This window comes from Nerophis ophidion, linkage group LG01, assembly GCF_033978795.1.
Source record: "Nerophis ophidion isolate RoL-2023_Sa linkage group LG01, RoL_Noph_v1.0, whole genome shotgun sequence".
In the NCBI taxonomy this organism is placed as follows: domain Eukaryota; kingdom Metazoa; phylum Chordata; class Actinopteri; order Syngnathiformes; family Syngnathidae; genus Nerophis; species Nerophis ophidion.
The window spans coordinates 22,327,566-22,347,279 of NC_084611.1; the positions used below are offsets into that span (position 1 = coordinate 22,327,566).

A 19,714-nucleotide genomic window follows, 5' to 3' on the forward strand; every position below is an offset into this window, starting at 1 on the left:
ACTGGGCCCCCCTCTGGAGCCAGGTGCAGAGGTGGGGGTGGATGGGGAGCGTCTGGTGGCCCAAAGAGGCAGCATGGGTCCCCCCTCCAATCGGCTCACCACTCATAAGAGGGCCATAGAGGTTTGGGTGCAGTGTGAGCTGGGCGGCAGCCGAAGGCAGGGCACATGACGTTCTGATCTTCAGCTACATAAGCTAGCTCTTGAGACGTGGAACGTCACCACGCTGGGGGGAAGGGAGCCTGAGCTGGAGCGCGAGGTGGAAAAGTTACGGCTAGATATAGTCGGAGTCCTTACAAAACACAGCAAGGGCTCTGGAACCAGTTCTCTCGAGAGTAGCTGGACTCTCTTCCACTCTGGTGTTGCACACAGTTAGAGGCGACGGGCTGGGGTGTAAATTCCTGTTGCCTCCCCCCCCCCGGCTTAAAGCCTGCATGTTAGACTTCAACTCAGTAGACGAGGTGGTAGCTTCCCTTCGCCTTCGAGTGGGGTATGGGTCCTGGCTGTTGTTTGTGCTTACGCACCAAACAACATCTCAGAGTGGAGGCAAAAACTCGGACATGGGAGGAGTTCGGGGAAGCCATGGCAAATGATTTCCGGACGGCTTCGAAGCAATTCTGTACCTCCAGCCGCCGCCTCAAGAAGGGGAAGCAGTGCATTGTCAACATCATGTATGGTGAGGATGTGTGCTGCTGACCTCGACTGCGGATGTTGTGGATCGGTGGAGGAAATACTTCGAAGACCTCCTTAATCCCAACAACGCATCTTCATATGAGGAAGCAATGACTTGGGAATCTGTGGTAAGCTCTCCTATTTCTGATGCTGAGGTTTCCAAGGTATTTAAAATGCTCCTCAGTGGCAAGGCGGGGGTGGATGAGGTCCGCCCGGAGTTACTTAAGGCTCTGGATGCTGTGGGGCTGTCTTGGTAGACAAGACTCTGCAAGATTGTGTTCTAAATATAGTGGGATCAAATTCCTTAGCCTTCCTGGTAAGGTCTACTCAGGTTTACTGGAGAGGAGGCTATGTCGGATAGTCGAACCTTGGATTCAGGAGGAGCAGTGTGGTTTTCGTCCTGGTCTTGGAACTGTGGACCAGCTCTATACTATCGGCAGGGTCCTTGAAGGTCCATGGGAGTTTGCCTAACCAGTCTACATGTGCTTTGTGGACCGGGAGAAGACATTCAACCGTGGCCCTCGGGAAGTCCTGTGGGAACTGATTGTGGCGGTCCGCTCCCTGTATGATCAGTGTCAGAGTTTTGTCCCCATTGCTGGCAGTAAGTCGGACGCATTTTCAATGAGGGTTGGACTCTGCCTGGGCTGCCCTTTGTCAGCGATTCTGTTCATAACTTTTATGGACAGAATTTCTAGGCGGAGTCAGGGCGTTGAGGGGATCCGGTTTGGTGGCTGCAGGATTGGGTCTCTGCTTTTTGCAGATGATGGGGTCCTAATGACTTCATCTGGCCAGGATGTACAGCTCTCACTGGATCGTTTTGCAGCCGAGTGTGAAGTGATTGTGATGAGAATCAGCACCTCCCGGTCCGGGTCCATGGTTCTCGCCCGGAAAAGGGTGGAGTTCCATCTACGGGTTGGGGAAGAGATCTTGCCCCAAGTGGAGGAGATCAAGTACCTCGGAGTCTTGTTCACTAGTGAGGGAAGAGTGGATCGTGAGATTGACAGCCAGATCGGTGCCTTCAGTAATGCAGACACTTTATCGATCCGTTGTGGTAAAGAAAGAGCTGAGCCGGAAGGCAAAGCTCTCAATTTACCGGTCGATCTACGTTCACATCCTCACCTATGGTCATGAGCATTGGGTTATGACTGAAAGGAGTTTTTACTGAGTCGGGTGGCGGGGCTCTACCTTAGAGATATGGTGAGAAGCTCTGTCATCCAGGAGGAGCTCAAAGTAAAGCAGCTGCTCTTCCACATCGAGAGGAGCCAAATGAGGTTGTTCCGGCATCTGGTCAGGATGCCTCCTGGACGCCTACCTGAGTAGATGCTATGAGCACATCCAACCCGAAGGAGGCCACGGAGAAGACCCAGGACACGTTGGGAAGACTCTGTCACCCGGCTGGCCTGGGACCGTCACAAGTTTCCCCTGGAGGAGCTGGACGAAATGGCTGGGGGGAGGGAAGTTTGGGTTCTCTGCTTAGGCTACTGCCCCCGCGACTCGACTTTGGATAAATGGAAGAAAATGGAGGGATGGATGGATGGATGTAAACACCGTATTTGAAATTCCGCCAGCATTTTGAAATAGAGAGCATAGATTGTCCATGTTTCACAGCCATATAGAAGGGTTGTGATGCATATGCCTCATTGGGATGTAAACAATGATAAACACTTCTATAATCCGTCTTCTAAAATGAACTCTTATGATTTGTTTTTGTCGCACTAAATCAGCCATATACAATGTATTGTTTAGTCTTTATATGTTGTATTCTTTCACAGTGTAAAACTAAATTCATTTCATGTGTTTTTTAAGTTCAACATTGCTAGACATAGCGTCTGTGCTGCCTCTGTGTCCACCGGGTTTGAAGCTTACAGAAAGAGTGACTATTTTCCCATAAGTTGTTTATATTCAGACAAGGCAAGTGCAAAAATAGCTTTCGTGGATGTGGTAATCTTGATTTCCGATCTCGTAACCGGGGCTTCCAACATCTGAGGTAAATGGAACGTATCGTTAGGAACTCAAGACCTGAATAGAAATAAAAACAAAGAAAAGGCCAAACCTGTGTCATAGTAGATTGTGACAGCGGTTTCATTTAATAAAATAATATAAACATAATAATGCAAATATTGTATAAATCATATTTCATAAAAAGTATGACACATGGTTGCATTCACCCTGACGAGGATTTGAAGTCTGACCCTTGTTTAGAGAGCAGATAAGCAGCATTACCCATTGAGCTAACTAGTCATGGATGGATGGAGGGATGGGTGGATGTTTTCCCCCTCTTAAATCTGAATGAATCTTTGCTAACTTAAAAATACAATTTGCAAATGTTTACTTGTATACTAAACCAAAACAGCTGTACTATAACCCCAACCATGTGATCATTTAGCCAACCAGAAAATTTAAAGCAGCAACTGTGGGGAAAATGTAAAAAAAAAGGAATCGAATAAGTGGATAAATGCGGGAGGTACTCATAAATATTATGTGTAACGTTGGCAAAACAATGGGAAATAGTTGGGGACTGTTGGGAGAGTGGCCGTGCCACCAACCTGAAGTTTCCTGGTTCAATCCCCACCTACTACCAACCTCGTCACATCCGTTGTGTCCTTGAGCAAGACACTTCACCCTTGCTCCTCATGGGTCGTGGTTAGGGCCTTACATGGCAGCTCCCGCCATCAGTGTGTGAATGTGTGTTTGAATGGGTGAATGTGGAAATAGTGTCAAACCGCTTTGAATACCTTGAAGTAGAGCTGGGTGATATATCGATATACACGATATATCGCAGGTTTGTCTTTGTGCGATATATAGAAATTAGATTAGATTAAATTAGATAATACTGTATTTATTCCTTCAGGAAAATTAAAATTTTCAGCACAATCAAATTCAAGATCAGACAAACGTTACAGGGAGACAGAACAGGATCGCTGACGGGTCTGCCGGCTTCCAGCGCCCCTTACAAAAAAGGTGAGATACAAGTAAACAAGTCGGAGGAATGGGAGAAAAAAATAGAAGAATAAAATAAAATAAAATATAATGAAAAAAGCCTGAGCCCTGGCTAGGGGGTCCAGACTGAGGCCAAGGGAAAAAAACAACAACAACTCATAGCCATAGTACACATCCCTCTTACATGTGTGTAAGAGGGAAACATCAAACAAGACAAAGGACATTAAAGACATTAAAGCAGTGGATACAACCAGCCACTTCTACATGCAGCTATGAATAAAAACGAAAAGAAATATACACACTGTGGTGGCCTCTGCGGTGTTCCACGCCATCGTCCGCTGGGGTGGAGGGAGCATGGCCAGAGACAGGAGCAGACCCAACAAAGCAACCAAGAGAGCCGACTCCACTCTGGGCCGCAAACCAATTATTGGCCAGTGTCCAGTCCGCATGGATGAGCGAGGATTCGTCCAAGGAGACTGAGGTGTCCGACACCTGCTCACCCAGCCAAGACACCGCAAAGCCTCTCCGTTCTGGCGCTCAGTGCCAGCTCCGCAGCCCTGTCCCCTCATCCGCAAATTGACTAAAGCGTGATATTCAAGTATACGTTCTCACGCAGTTGCTTTTAGCTGCGGGCAATACATTACAGGCTCTTCTCACTCTTTCCTGTCTCTCCTTCTCACAGACAAGCAAGCGCACCTTCTTACACACGTCACATTTTGTCACGTATGTATACGCCCTTGCGGAACAAAGAGGTAGTGGAATGCGTAACGTTAGCTGTGCTGCTAGCAGAGCCGTGCAAGTGGTAATACGAGAGAAAGAAGGTGCGAATGAAGGAAGAATTAATTCCCAAGAAAAACAGCAGCGGGTCCATCGTCTGGCGGTGGTGTGGCTTCAAGTGGGAATATGTCAAACAGACAACCGTAATTTGTCAAGGGTGGGCCAAAAGCGTTGCTACCAAAAGTAGCATTATTGCTAATATGTATCATCATTTGAAAGGTCACCTGCTAGTGAATGAAGATTGCATACTCCGCATTTCAACATCTCCGTTTGGTGCCACACGCCCACACCATCAAAATGCTGAGGCAAACATTTCCAGATCAACACCGTATGAAACAACAGAATTTGATAACATCCGTAGTAACCTACCACATGTCAAGACTTGGACTGTGGTGGGGTTTGCTTTCCCGAGGTGCAAAACGACTGGGTCGGACAGCGGACGAAGGTACGAACAGTATTTAATTTTAACACTCAAAAAAAGGAACAAACAAAAGGTGCTCACAAGGAGGTACAAAAACTTGGCTGTGAAAATAAAAACTTGCACTATGGCATAAATAACGAGAAAACTTACTTGGAACGGAAAAGAACGGGACATGGATCCTTGGTATGGATTACAAAGTGCGTAGAAGGTGATCGAGGGTGTGAAGGAGGTGATGTCGCCAGGCTGACTACCTGGAAACTACAGGTTTAAATAATGCTGTGGTGATTAGTGAAAATAGGCGCGTGACTCAAAATGTGAAACAGGTGAAACTAATGGTTGCTATGGTGACAAAACAGGAGTGAAAAAGAAGGAACTGAGTGTCCAAAAACAAAACAGAACATGACTTAAACAAAAACATGATTCCAGACCTGACACCACATAGCGAAGGACGGACACTATTTGACTTCCTATTATGCGGTTCAATTTTATTTGACACTTAAAATGTCTCTGACAATCTTGCACTTTCTGTTTTGGAAATTACATGAACGTTTGTGTCACTGCTTGATAACTGTTTGATAAATACAGTTTTGGTCAATTGACTTAGTTGTGATTTCCTTCTCTGCATGAAAGTTTGAAATGAGCATATCTTAATGCAGTATGAAGAAGAATGTTTTAATGTAGACACATAGAATCATCATACTGGTGTGATTATATGCATCAAGTGTTCATTCAAGGCTTAGGCAAAACATTGAGATATATATCGTGTATCGCGATATGGCCTTAAAATATCGAGATATTAAAAAAAGGCCACATCGCCCAGCCCTACGTTAAAGGTAGAAAAGCGCTATACAAGTATAGCCCATTTACCATTTAGTTTGCATGTGCTATGATGTCACAAGAAAAGCCAGGGAAAGGCTTGTCAAAAAGGCTCATTGTATGATATCAATTATCAGAACCATAATTCTCTGTAGGTTTCTGTAATGAAAGATCTGTAATCAAATCATAAATTGCTCACATTTTTGTTTTTCTTTCTTTTTCTCAGCTTCAGCGTTGACGTACCTCCACAAGAAGCGCATCATCCACAGGGATCTGAAACCTGAAAATATTGTCTTACAGCAGGGAGAGAAGAGGGTGAGTTGACACGCATCAAACCACAAAAATCAGTTTGGGTTTTAGCCTTTTAACTTGACAGTGGATGGCATGATTTTAACTAAGTGTCTCAGCATGACTTTATGACGGAAAAACAAATCCCTCAATTTATCACTGTACTTATAAGGTTTTTGTTGAGATTGGTCTTATCTTTGTTTTTGGGCCTCCTTTTTATGAGGTTACATAACCCATGGACTATATCCTTCTTCTGGTGGAATATTATCTAAGAAACAGTATGGAGATGAAGTATACAGTCGACAACTACATGTACCTGTATGTGTGAAGAGACATTTTAGAGGACTTGTTATTACAATAGAGTGTCCAGGTATAAACCATTTGAACCAAATTTATGTTGTGTTAGAGGACAGCCCAGGATATTAAAAAAGGAGAAAAAACACGGGTGAAGCATTTCAGGGAAATGTGTGAGTAGTGACTTGAACCTGAAGTGACAGGAAGGAACATAATCAACAAGTAACAAAATTACATAGAATGTATACTCATAGATATAGTTAGGCCAAAAATTAGTTATGCTGTGGCCAATTTTTTAAGTTGTTTTTTTTGTTTTTTGGTGGTCTTCAAAAGCATTTACTACATTTTCAAATTAAAGTCGGGATAAAAACATTGGTATTGACAGCCATGGCTGCAGGCAACCTCCCACACTTTTTAATTAACTCCACAAAATAGCAGTAGATGCATTTGAAGTGTAACGAGTTGACAGCATCCAGTTCTTTTAAGGTTGCACTTTAAAATGTAGGTTGTGCAACTCAGCTGTTTTGGGTGTTAAAGTAATTTGTTACACTTTTAGTTCAGTTGTTTTATCAGATTAGCAGAAGAATTAATCATCACAACATTGGTTATGTTGCTGCTTTGTTGTGCAATATACTTGTTAATCAAAATACAAAAAAAGGTATGTTTGTTTTAAACTTAAAGTGCTTTTTCTGGACTTCAGTTGATCCACAAGATCATCGACCTTGGGTATGCAAAGGAGCTGGATCAAAGCAGTCTTTGCACCTCGTTTGTGGGAACGCTTCAGTACTTGGTAAGTCAGACACCACTGACAGGTAACCTCATGTGCTTGTCCTGCTTGACCTCCTCCTCAGTGATTCCTAACTTCCAGGCTCCAGAGCTCATCGAAAGGCAGAAGTATACGGTCACTGTAGACTATTGGAGCTTCGGAACGTTGGTGTTTGAATGCATCACAGGATTTCGCCCCTTTTTGCCAACCTGGCAACCTGTTCCCTGGTAATATCACCATTATTTCACTTGTCATAATGCTCTTTTTTTCCTCCTCTTACAAATTGAGGGGTTGCATACATACAATTCATATTTATTCTTTAGTTTTCTTAACCCTTACCCTAGTTACGTGACTGGGATCGAGCATGCAAGAAACACATGAATAAACAGAAGTGGCCAACATGAAGAATTGCAGGATATGTGGGTTGTGCCAACATCAATGACTTGTCCTTCACTGTTAACCTTAATGAAAGATATAAAACCTGAGGGCAGTTTGGGTTGCAACACATTCTTAGATTCAGAAGTATTGAAAAAAATGAGTCAATAATGGTTCCAGAGATCTACAAACCTCGTTTCCATATGAGTTGGGAAATTGTGTTAGATGTAAATATAAACAGAAAACAACGATTTGCAAATCATTTTCAACCCATATTCAGTTGAATATGCTACAAAGACAACATATTTGATGTTCAAACTGATAACAATTTTTTTTTGTTGCAAATAATCATTAACTTTAGAATTTGATGCCAGCAACACGTGACAAAGAAGTTGGGAAAAGTGGCACTAAATACTGATAAAGTTGAGGAATGCTCATCAAACACTTATTTGGAACATCCCACAGGTGTGCAGGCTAATTGGGAACAGGTGGGTGCCATGATTGGGTATAAAAGCAGCTTCCATGCAATGCTAAGTAATTCACAAACAAGGATGGGGTGAGGGTCACCACTTTGTAAGCAAATTGTCGAACAGTTTTAGAACAACATTTCTCAACGAGCTATCGCAAGGAATTTAGGGATTTTACCATCTGTGGTCCGTAAAATCATCCAAAAGTTCAGAGTATCTGGAGAAATCACTGCACATAAGCATTGATATTACGGACTTTTGATCCCTCAGGCGGTACTGCATCAAAAACCGACATCAGTGTGTAAAGGATTTCACCACATGGGCTCAGGAACACTTCATAAAACCACTGTCAGTAACTACAGTTGGTCGCTACATCTGTAAGTGCAAGTTAAAACTCAACTATGCAAAGCAAAACCCATTTATCAACAATATCCTGAAACGCTGCTGCCCACCAGAACAAAGAGGAAAACAACCATTCGGATTGTTATAGGCGCAAAGTTCAAAAGCCAGCATCTGTGATGGTATGGGGGTGCATTAGTGCCCAAGGCATGGGTAACTTACAGATCTGTGAAGGCACCATTAATGCTGAAAGATCCATACAGGTTTTGGAGCAACATATGTTGTCATCCAAGCAACGTTATCATGGACGCCCCTGCTTATTTCAGCAAGCCACATGTTACAACAGCGTGGCTTCGTAGTAAAAGAGTGCGGGTACTTTCCTGGCCCGCCTGCAGTTCAGACCTGTCTCCCATCGAAAATGTGTGGCCCATAATGAAGCATAAAATACGACAGCGAAGACCCCGGACTGTTGAACGACTGAATCTCTACATAAAACAAGAATGGGAAAGAATTCCACTTTCGAAGCTTCAACAATTAGTTTCCTCAGTTCCCAAACGTTTATTGAGTGTTGTTAAAAGAAAAGGTGATGTAACACAGTGGTGAACATGTCCTTTCCCAACTACTTTGACACGTGTTGCAGCCATGAAATTCTAATATAATTATTATTTGCAAAAAAAAAATAAAGTTTATGACTTTGAACATCAAATATCTTGTCTCTGTAGTGCATTCAATTGAATATGGGTTGAAAAAGATTTGCAAATCATTGTATTCCGTTTATATTTACATCTAACACAATTTCCCAACTCATATGGAAACGGGGTTTGTAATAATAAAGATTATGTATGAATGTTATATGGTGGTATTTTGTTGTATTGACTGGTACTAAGTTTGACATTATTATGGTTGTTGGTTGTTTTAGATCAGGGGTCTCAGACTCATATTACCTGGGGGCCACTGGATGCAGAGTCTGGGTGAGGCAAGGCCGCAAGAAAAGATTTCTTAAAATTTTTTTTTTAAATGTCTTTATTTTTATTTTCAACACAAAATAAAATCAAAATATGAATGAACAAAATGAGGCAATGCAAATTAAATTAAAAAAAACAAATAACGGTTTGGATTGGTCTAGGTCAGTGGTTCTCAACCTTTTTTCAGTGACGTACCCCGTGTGAACATCGTTATAATTCAAGTACCCCCTAATCAGAGCAAAGCATTTTTGGTTGGAAAAAAAGAGATAAAGAAGCAAAAATACAGCACTATGTCATCAGTTTCTGTTTTATAAAATTGTATAACAGTGCAAAATATTGCTTATTTGTAGTGGTGTTTCTTGAACTATTTGGAAAAAAGCATTTAAAAATAACTAAAATTTTGTTGAAAAATAAACAAGTGATTCAATTATAAATACAGATTTCTACACATAGAAGTAATCATCAACTTAAAGTGCCCTCTTTGGGGATTGTAATGGAGATCCATCTGGATTCATGAACTTAATTCTTAACATTTCTTCACAAAAAAAGAAATCTTTAACATCAATATTTATGGAACATGTCCACAAAAAAATCTAGCTGTCAACACTGAATATTGTATTGTTGCATTTCTTTTCACAGTTTATGAACTTACATTCATATTTTGTTGAAGTATTATTCAATAAATATATTAATAAAGGATTTTTGAATGGTTGCTATTTTTAGAGTATTTCTAAAAAAATCTCACGTACCCCTTGGCATACCTTCAAGTACCCCCAGGGGTACGCATACCCCCATTTGAGAACCACTGGTCTAGGTTATTGGGCAATGTTATTACTCACGGTATTACTGACGGACAGATGTTGCGGTGCGACTTCAGCCAGGCACGTTAGAAAACCCTCGTCTCCGTGGCAACGTTTCTTTTGCTTTCACTCATTTGCCGCTTTTCCACTAACGCAGGGGTAGGCAATCCAGAACATTGATTGAGACATTTTGGACCCAAATAACAAAAATCGTCTCTGTTTGGAGCAAATGGGAGGCGGAAGGGTTCCTCTGCTTGCATCACGCAAGTGACGTCAATGTTCGGCCTTCAAGAGCCATATACCACACCGTGATTGGTAGATTCCTTCAGCTCCGCACACAACGCTGTCAAGCGGCATTCATACAAAACTTGCGGGCCACACTAACGTTAAACATTCATATTAAGGCGGGGGCCGCACAATAACATGTCTGAGACCCCTGTTTTAGACCTTACCTTTCTAGTCTCCTATTGGTGTTCAGCATTAGGACTAAAATTGTGAGGCTGTGTTTCAATTTTTTGCTGCTATAAATTGGAACGGTCTTTCATTTAGGCTTCAACGTTGACAATGTTCAAATCCAGGCTGTAAACACTTTTTTTCAGCTGTGTATATGACAACTGAAAGTATTTTATCTGCACTCTTTGATTTCAATTTGAATAATTATGATCAGTTTTTTCGGCTACTTGTAATTTCATTTAACTGGAAAGCATATTGCATAGAAATTGTGCTCTCAATAAACTTCCCTTCCCTTGCCTTACCTATTTTATCATGCAGTTGTACTAAAGGAAATGACCTACATGATGATTTTCTTACCCAAAGCTTTTCTTCTAATTTTCAGGCACAATAAACTACGAATGAAGCAAGACAGTGATATTGTTGTCTATGAGGACCTTTCTGGTGTTGTCCGCTTCGCCAGGCATATTCCTCAGCCCAACAACCTTAACAGGTGACACATATCAAAGGCTGTCATGAAAAAAATAGGTACTATATCTGACCTATTATGTTGTGTTTCAGCCTTTTAGCAGAGAAGCTGGAGAGGTGGCTGCGGCTGATGCTTAAATGGTCTCCGCAAGAAAGGGGCAAAGATCCTGAAGCCACGCCCAGCAACTGTTTCTCCCAGCTGGACCTTATTCTGCAACTCAAAGTGAGTTACACTCCGGTTTATCTTCTTTTTCCCTCTCCTCAAATTATAAAGCGTTTTAAGATGTCTGTAAATGTGCTGTTTGGGTTTCTTGCGTAATTACCATATTGAGTATAAGACTACCCTGGATCATAGCTGTAACTACCATTGAAGACTTCAGCTCATCCTAGTATTTTTTTTTTAAGTGACAAAAAGAAAATGATACGACCGAATGCAAATATACTTTATGTAGGACATCTTGTGCGCTGTACATCACCATGCGATAGATCATCCTCTCTCAGTATATGATCTTTGGTCATGCATATGGGGTTCAAACAACGTCCACTTTTACTTTAAAGGGGAACATTATCACAATTTCAAAAGGGATAAAAACAATAAAAATCAGTTCCCTTGTTGTATCTTTTGAAGTTTTTTTCAAAATTTTACCGGTCCCGGAATAGCCCTAAAAAAAGCTTTAAAGTGCTTGATTTTCGCTATTTCCAATGCGACTATCCATTTCCCTGTGACGTCATACAGTGCTGCCAATGTAAACAAACAATGGCAAATACCACAGCAAGATATAGCGAAATTAGCTCGGATTCAGACTCGGATTTCAGCGGTTTAAGTGATTCAACAGATCACGCATGTATTGAAACGGATGGTTGGAGTATGAAAGTATTGAAGAAGAAACTGAAGCTATTGAGCGAATAGCTATTGACGCTATTCAAAGCCACAGCATGGCCGAATAGCTGCGTTAGCATCGGCGGTAAAATGTGCGGACCAAACGATTAGGACTTTCGCATCTCTTGACACTGGAGCAACTTAAATTCGTCGATTGGTAAGTGTTTTTTTCGCATTAAATGTGGGTGGAAGGAAACGTAATATAGTTGCAAATGCATCTGCAGGTTATCCATACATCTCTGTGCCATGTCTGTCATCGCCCGTAAAATGTGGAGACACTTTGGTACATTCAATGGGGGTCTGGCGGCGGACACTTTCGCATCTTCGGTGCAACTTGAATCCCTCCCTGTTAGTGTTGTTACACCCTTCGACAACACACCGACGTGTTTGTAATGTGTTGAAAATGAAAATGGCGGCTGTATTACCTCGGAGACGTCACGTTCTGACGTCATCACCACATGAGCGATAAACAGAAAGGCGTTTCATTCGCCAAAATTCACCCATTTAGAGTTTGGAAATCGGTTAAAAAAATATATGGTCTTTTTTCTGCACCATCAAGGTATATATTAACGCTTACATAGATCTGGTGATAATGTTCCCCTTTAATCATCATCTGATCCAAAATGTGCAGTTGACATAGCGTCATTTCAGTCAGGTTCTGTTCACAGAGATCAAGCCTGCCCTGCCCTAAAACGGAGAACACGCGCTGGGTGTAGGGCTTCCCAAGGTGCTTCATATAAAATTTTACCCCAAACATATTCCTGGGAACAGATTTCCCTTTTGGACTTCCGGTAGAACTGTTGGCATGCGTCAAAAGGACTCGTGTTTCAAAGCAGAAGTTCTTGGGTTCAAATCCCTGTAGTAGTTTAAATTGTTGTAAGATTTGAAATTGATGTCCTAATGATGTTAAGGTTTTGGGGTTCGATTTCCTGGCTCAGTGTCTTTCTGTGTAGAGTTTGCATGTTCTTTCCGTGACTGCGTGGGTTCTCTCCGGGTACTCCGGCTTCCTCCCACTTCCAAAGACATGCACCTGGGGATAGGTTGATCGGCAACACTAAATTGGCCCTAGTGTGTGAATGTGCGTGTGAATGTTGTCTGTCTGTCTGTGTTCGAGCTTTATTTATACATGACATTAAAACAACTTACCTTGACCGAAGTGCTGCACAGGGCACAAAAGACAATAAAAGCAATAAAAACAAAATTTTCCAGGGTGTATCTTGCCTTCCGCCCGAGTGCAGCTGGGATAGCCCCGATGCAACCCCAAGAGAAACACGCGGTAGAAAATGAATGATGTTAAAATTGTTTAATATGCTAAACTTCTGCATATTAATAAAAAAAAGTGGACTGTTACAAAACTATTCTGATTGCCAAAGATGTTAGTTAATATAACACATAATAGTTCTTCCTCAATAAAAGCTTTTGTTATTCCGGAAATTCATTGTGTTGCTCAAGGTTATATTATCGTATGGTGCTGGGATAACCATGATTTCATCCTTTCAAAGCTCCTATCGGACCACCAATTTTTGACCTTGGCATTTGTCATATCCGAGTTAAGGTTCTGCCCTGGATATAAGAATGATCTATGATTCCCTGATGCTTTTGTATGTGTGTGTGTGTGTGTGTGTGTGTGTGTGTGTTTGGGGGGTGGAGGGGGTGACAGGGAGAAAAACTCTGTCTCACTTTGAAATATAGCATAACTTGATGGTTTGTATGTACAGTTAAAGACCCAGAATATAAATTATGTCATTCTCAGACTTCTCAGGGAAAGAGATACAGTACTATCTTATATTCTGGTGGATAAAATATTATGTTTATTTATTCTTATTTAAATATGTTTACATAATACGCAGCAATGATATCATTGAAAAATATGCTAGGTTTAAAAGTGTATATCTTTTATAGTGTTTTTTGCTGATTCGAAAAAAAAATGCATTGATTCAAAAAAATAAAAGCAAACTTAAAGCAATCATATTATGACTTTTAATTATGACATTTAAAAAAAATTATTGTGGTCTACATAACATGTAATGGTGGTTCTTTGATCAAAATGTTGCACGGAATATGTTTTACGGACATCTTCGAGCCGCTTTCTAAACGTTTTTTCAGAATTTGCCGTTTTGTGGGCGGTCTTATTTAGGGGCCTTCATTTTGACTGCATTTTCTCCCTGTCAGCTACTTCGTAGTTTTTAGCGCTTCCATATGGAGTCTACTGACAGATATACGTCCGAACTATACGCTACTTTGTATTAGAAATGGCAACAGCGGAGGATGCATGTGCATGTACAAGCCAGTCTGTCTCACAACAAAAGGATAGAGAAAAATAAGTAACTTATTGCCTACAAATCGGACTACAATAGCGGACGCGCGCAAAGCTCTTCAGGTAACATATATGGAGTTATCCGCTGACGTTACCAACAGAAACAACGTCCCAAATTGTATGAAGGAAGGCAAAATTGTTTGATTAATATCTCTAAGCCATGTGTCTATAGTTTAAAATTTTCAGGACTTATGCAGATCCCAAATACACAAAAACAAGTACACAATGTTGGTTTTGCAATATTGGTCCCTTTTAAAATATGACCTACTAAAATATTGTCATTTCACAAAATTTTAAACACACCTGAGGGTCTCTTCTCTGACTGTACAAAATATAAATTGGATCAGTTCACCTTAAAATTATTATTATTTTTGTTTTTCTCCAACTGCTGCAACTATCCTAATTTCACTCTTTGGAAACCAGTGTCCAAAATTTATTAAATCCCATTTGTTGTTCTTCACTTTTAGATCGTTCACGTTTTGAATATGAAGACTGCTAAGATCCTGACATACTCTGTTACGGATGACGACACGGTGGCTAACTTGCAGAGGAGGATAGAAGAGGACACAAGCATCCCTGCTGCCAAGCAGGAGCTACTGCTCGAGGCCGGCCTAGCCTTTGAGCCTCAAGCGTTAGCCACACAGTGCGCCATTGATTACAGCGTAAGAATAGCATTTCATATCACAAGATGCCTTCTTTGCAAAATATTTGACAACACGGTGTGTTAATGCATCATACCTTTGCAGGAGATAGATGGCCGACGGACAGACTTACCTCTCGTCTTCCTGTTTGTTCGCTCCTCTTGTAGTTACGAGCCCCCGTTGACACCTCGCACCTTCCCCGAAAATATATGTTTTGTCCGTGAGTGTGCACATGTTTATGCATACGCCAACATGAGCTATTTCAATGCAAATACAAAGTATAATAAAATAACCATTGTATTTCTTCTTATCGCCTAGAAAATGACCCCAAGCACGTTCTGACTTACAGCCATCTGAGGAGGACTTGTGGCCAGGCGTGGCACACCATTCGCTCTCTTAAGGAGGACTGGCAGAGGCTGCAGCAGGGACAGAAAGCTGCTATGTAGAAAACATACACACGTAAAGCACAAACCTTTCTGGACTGTTTGCTCTAACAGTGCCAATGTTATTTTTCCAGTATGAGCTTGCTGAGACACAACTCGTCACTGTCTAAGCAGAAGAATGAGATGGTGTCCATGCACCAGAGACTTATGGCCAAACTGGACTTCTTCACTACCAGCCTTCACATAGACATGGACAAATACCAGGAACAGACCGCTACTGGCATTGGTAAGCTTCTTTACTGGACAACGACAGTGTGCTACTGTAACTAATGTCATCTAATGCGTAGTACAAAACCCTAAACCAGTGAAATTGGCACGTTGTGTAAATCGTAAATAATATCAAATACAATGCTTTTCTAATCCTTTTCAACCTATATTCAATTGAATAGACTGCAAAGACAAGATTCTTAACGTTCACAGTTTGTCGCTACATCTGTAAGTGCAAGTTAAAACGCTACTACGCAAAGCAAAAGCCATTTATCAACAACACCCAGTAGCGCCGCTGCTTCGCTGGGCCCGAGCTCATCTAAGGTGGACTGATATAAAGTGGAAAAGTGTTCTGTGGTCTGACAAGTCCACATTTCAAATAGTTTTTGGAAACTGTGGACGTCATGTCCTTCGGAACAAAGAGGGAAATAACCATCCCGATTGTTATAGGCATAAAGTTCAAAAGCCAACATCTGTGATGGTATGGGAGTGTATTAGTGCCCAAGGCATGGGTAATTTACACATCTGCGAAGGCACCATTAATGCTGAAAGGTACATACAGGTTTTGGAGCAACATATGTTGCCAAGCAAGCAATGTTATCATGGACGCCCCTGCTTATTTCATCAAGACAATGCCCAGCCACGTGTTACAACAGCGTGGCTTCATATTAAAAGAGTGCAGGTACTAAACTGGCCTGCTTGTTGTCCAGACCTGTCTCCTATTGAAAATGTGTGGCGCAATATGAAGCCTAAACAACCACAACAGAGACTCCAGACTGTCGAACAACTTAAGCTGTGTACCAAGCAAGAATGGGAAAGAATTCCACCTGAAAAGCCTTAAAAATTGGTCTCCTCAGTTCCCAAACGTTTACTGAGTGTTGTTAAAAGGAAAGGCCATGTAACACAGTGGTAAAACTTGACCCTGTCCCAACTTTTTTGCAAAGTGTTGCTGCCATTAAATTTTAACTTAATGATTATTCCCAAAAAATTAAGTTTCTCAATTCGGACATTAAATATATTGTCTTTGCAGTCCATTCAATTGAATATAAGTTGAAAAGGATTTGTATTTTTGTTTTTATTTACGAATTACACAACCTGCCAACTTCACTGGTTTTGAATTTTGTACATCATTACATCCCAATTTGTTGTTTTAAAACAAAGTATAAATGTAAAACTGAAAATGGTCCAGCTTCAGAGAAACTGCTGGGAGTGTGGAGGGAGATGGAGCAGACTGCTGTCAGCTGCGGTCAGGTAACAAAACATTTGTGTGTGTTTGCTCACTTGCTCTCCAAATGACTGTTGCTATGTGTGCAGCCACAAGTGAGTGAACTAGAAGAAGAGATGATGCACTTGCAGCAAGACATTCTGGACGTTCAGCGGCAGCCGTGGAGGAGCGGGGAGGCTTTGGAAACACTGTGAGTTACTAGCAAACTACATTCAAACCTGTTTTAAAGCGACCATTTAAGGGAAACAGCAAAAGTGCCCAGTAAATGTAGTAACACACTGAAAATTATTGAATAAAGCACAAAACAATTCAGATTGTGGCAAGTAACTGATTCCACCAAGTGCACTTTGTATCGCCCAAATAGGCTAGGAAAAACCATTTGTTTTATTCTCAGAATAAAACACTATGTGTTTATAATATCCTGCTTACCCATGCTAAAAGCACAACAAATCGATCAAGCAAGTCCCCCCCTTTCCTCCTTCTCCAATTGAAACTCATGCCTGTTTGTTGTAGAGTATTTGCAAAATACTGTGTTGTTTCAGCGGAAACTGGAAGTAGATACAATATTACTTAGCGGAGATCCGAGAGAGTACAAGTATTTCATTTTCGTGACTAATCCCTTTCTGTTTTTAGTGAGGGAAAGGCCATGGAGCTGCTGCGCAAACTTAGAGAGAAACCCAGAGGTTTGTATTCTATATGCATATTTTCCATTTGTGCTGTTATGTTCTCTATCAAACTAGTTTTAATTTTCTTTGCTGTGTTTTTAGACCAGAGGTATTCAGGGGACGGCCAGGAGGTTGTACGGCTGGTGGTTCAGGCAGTGCAGTTCTACGAGAGAAAGCTCCGAGACTTCTACACACATCTGAGGTAATTGAACGTATCCCCACACTTCTTTGATGCAACGCTAGTATAATAACACAGTATAATAACAAAAGGGGATTTCAAGCGGTTTTAACACATTAGAAGTTATCAATGATGGATTTGTAGGTTCATAGTAGCACGCTTTGTATATTATTCTAATTACCCTTTTTGAAGTTTAATTATTGGGTCTATGTTCGTTGTATAAACATTTGCCCAAACTTCAACACAATATGTTAGATATGGAAAAATAAAAGAATACTATAACATGTACTGACATTTCTTATTCAGCATGTGTCTTACTTTATAAAGAATAGCAATGGATTTGGAAATATGTCCCTTTTTTTATTCAATCTGCGGTTTCCAACATAATTTATGATCAATAATTATTCCCAAGAATTTAGTTTCATATACTCTATCATTTTCCACTTGATTTTATTTGAATTTTGCTTCACAATTTGTCCTTGCACTACAAAACACCATAAATGTAGTTTATTATTAGTATCAAACCATTTTTTTAGCTGAAGCAACTCAACCTCTGTTATCCTCAACACTTCCTTCAAATATTCTCTTGAGCAGTATACATTTGTATCATCTGCAAACATAATATATTTCAATGTATTAGATACTAAATAAAAATATAAATCCTATGTTCGTCCTTTGTTTTTGAAGATGACCAGGTGACTTCACGTTGACTTGTGTGTGCGAAGATGACTGATGAGGCCAATCCTCGCGCAGAATGACCGGCTGCAGTGAGGGCAGGTTATGGCTGGGTGGTGGCTGGCTGAGAGGGGGGAACTGTCTCTGGGGTTGCTGAGCTGTCGCTTCTGTTCGGCTTCATGAGTAGGTTTTTCCTCGAAGTCGGCTACGCCATGCCAGATTGCAGAGCGCCAGTTGGAACGATGTTGGGCATCGACTTCCCAGGTCTCTGGGTCCAGACCACAGCCCTTGAGACTGGCCTTTAGGGTGTCTTTAAAGCGTTTTCGCTGTCCGCCGCGTGAGCGCTTTCGACGGTGCAGTTTACCGTACATGAGCCTTTTTTTGTAGGCGTTCGTCTGACATGCGGCAGACATGGCCAGCCCAACTCAGCTGGGAGCGTTTGAGAATGGCAAGGATGCTCTCCATCTCAGCCCTGTGGAGGACCTCAGTGTCTGGGATGTTGTCCTGCCACCTGATGTTGAGCATTCTCCTGAGGGATCTCATGTGGAAGGTGTTAAGCTGTTTAGCATGCCAGGTCTCACAGGCATACAGCAGCGCGTGTAGGACAACAGCACAGTATACTTTAAGTTTGGTCCGTAGGCTAAGCCCTCTGCGCTCCACTACAGAACTGCGGAGTCGGCCGCATGCACACGGAGCCCCTTCTGACAAGGGGCTCAGTGAACGGGGCTCCAGGAACAGGTTGATGCATCACCTCTTTTTTCTTTGTACTGATGGTTAGTCCAAAGTCTGAGCATGCTGTGGCGAAGTTGTTCATGCTCAGTGGCATTTCGAGCTAGTTGGAAGCATTCAGGGCACAGTCGTCCGCAAAGAGGAAGTCGCGAACCTTGGTGGTCTGTACTTTCGTCTTTGCCTGGAGTCTTCGCAGATTGAAGAGCTTGCCGTCAGTGTGGTAGTGCAAATCTATCCACATGTCCCCAGACCGTTAAGCATCTGTCAGCATGGCTGAGAACATCATGCTGAACAGAGTGGGTGCCAGAATACAGCCTTGTTTGACTCAGTTTTTCACATGGAAAGGGTCAGATGATGCGCCGTTGTCCTGGACTTGTGCCTGCATTCCATCATGGAATTCACCGACCATGTTAAATCAGCCAAACTTGGCCATGATCATCCAGAGGCCCTCTCAGCTGACAGTGTGGAAGGCCTTCGTCAGATCTACAAAGGTGGAATATAGACTGACTTTCTGTTCTGGGCACTTCTCTTGGAGTTGGTGAGCGGCAAAGATGATGTCGACTGTACTACGACCCTGCCTATAACCGCATTGGCTCTCCGACTGGGACTTGAGGGAGGCGTGCAATGCCTTTGTCATTAATGGCTGAGGGGCGGTTGAGAACACCGTGAAAGTACTGAGCCCAGCGCTCAAGGATCTTCTTTCTGTCTATGACCAGTGTGCTGCCATCAGCACTGAGGAGAGGGGGAGATGTTGATGTTGTGGGCCCGTAGATGGCTTTGAGGGTGTTGTAGAACTTCTTGCTGTCGTTTTGGTCTGCATAGGACTGGATCTCGTCCTGCATCCCATGCAGCTCTCACTGGATGGTTGCGTTGATGTTCCTGAGGGCATACTGTTTCCGAGAGGATGTTGGATCACTGA

At 42.0% G+C, this 19,714-nt stretch overlaps 1 protein-coding gene across 2 annotated transcripts in view; it reads left to right on the top strand.

Moving 5' to 3' along the window:
- ikbkb (inhibitor of nuclear factor kappa B kinase subunit beta) overlaps nucleotides 1–19,714 on the top strand; it is a 72,227-nt gene that overhangs the window by 36,382 nt on the left and 16,131 nt on the right. For both annotated transcript variants that reach the window (XM_061898378.1, XM_061898386.1), the window contains 13 exons: nucleotides 5,850–5,938; nucleotides 6,906–6,995; nucleotides 7,074–7,198; nucleotides 10,753–10,860; nucleotides 10,929–11,058; nucleotides 14,500–14,694; nucleotides 14,779–14,893; nucleotides 14,992–15,115; nucleotides 15,191–15,342; nucleotides 16,513–16,574; nucleotides 16,638–16,738; nucleotides 17,182–17,231; nucleotides 17,316–17,415. In XM_061898378.1, the coding sequence (XP_061754362.1) occupies nucleotides 5,850–5,938; nucleotides 6,906–6,995; nucleotides 7,074–7,198; nucleotides 10,753–10,860; nucleotides 10,929–11,058; nucleotides 14,500–14,694; nucleotides 14,779–14,893; nucleotides 14,992–15,115; nucleotides 15,191–15,342; nucleotides 16,513–16,574; nucleotides 16,638–16,738; nucleotides 17,182–17,231; nucleotides 17,316–17,415 (1,441 nt within the window). The remainder of the gene's footprint in view (nucleotides 1–5,849; nucleotides 5,939–6,905; nucleotides 6,996–7,073; nucleotides 7,199–10,752; nucleotides 10,861–10,928; nucleotides 11,059–14,499; nucleotides 14,695–14,778; nucleotides 14,894–14,991; nucleotides 15,116–15,190; nucleotides 15,343–16,512; nucleotides 16,575–16,637; nucleotides 16,739–17,181; nucleotides 17,232–17,315; nucleotides 17,416–19,714) is intronic.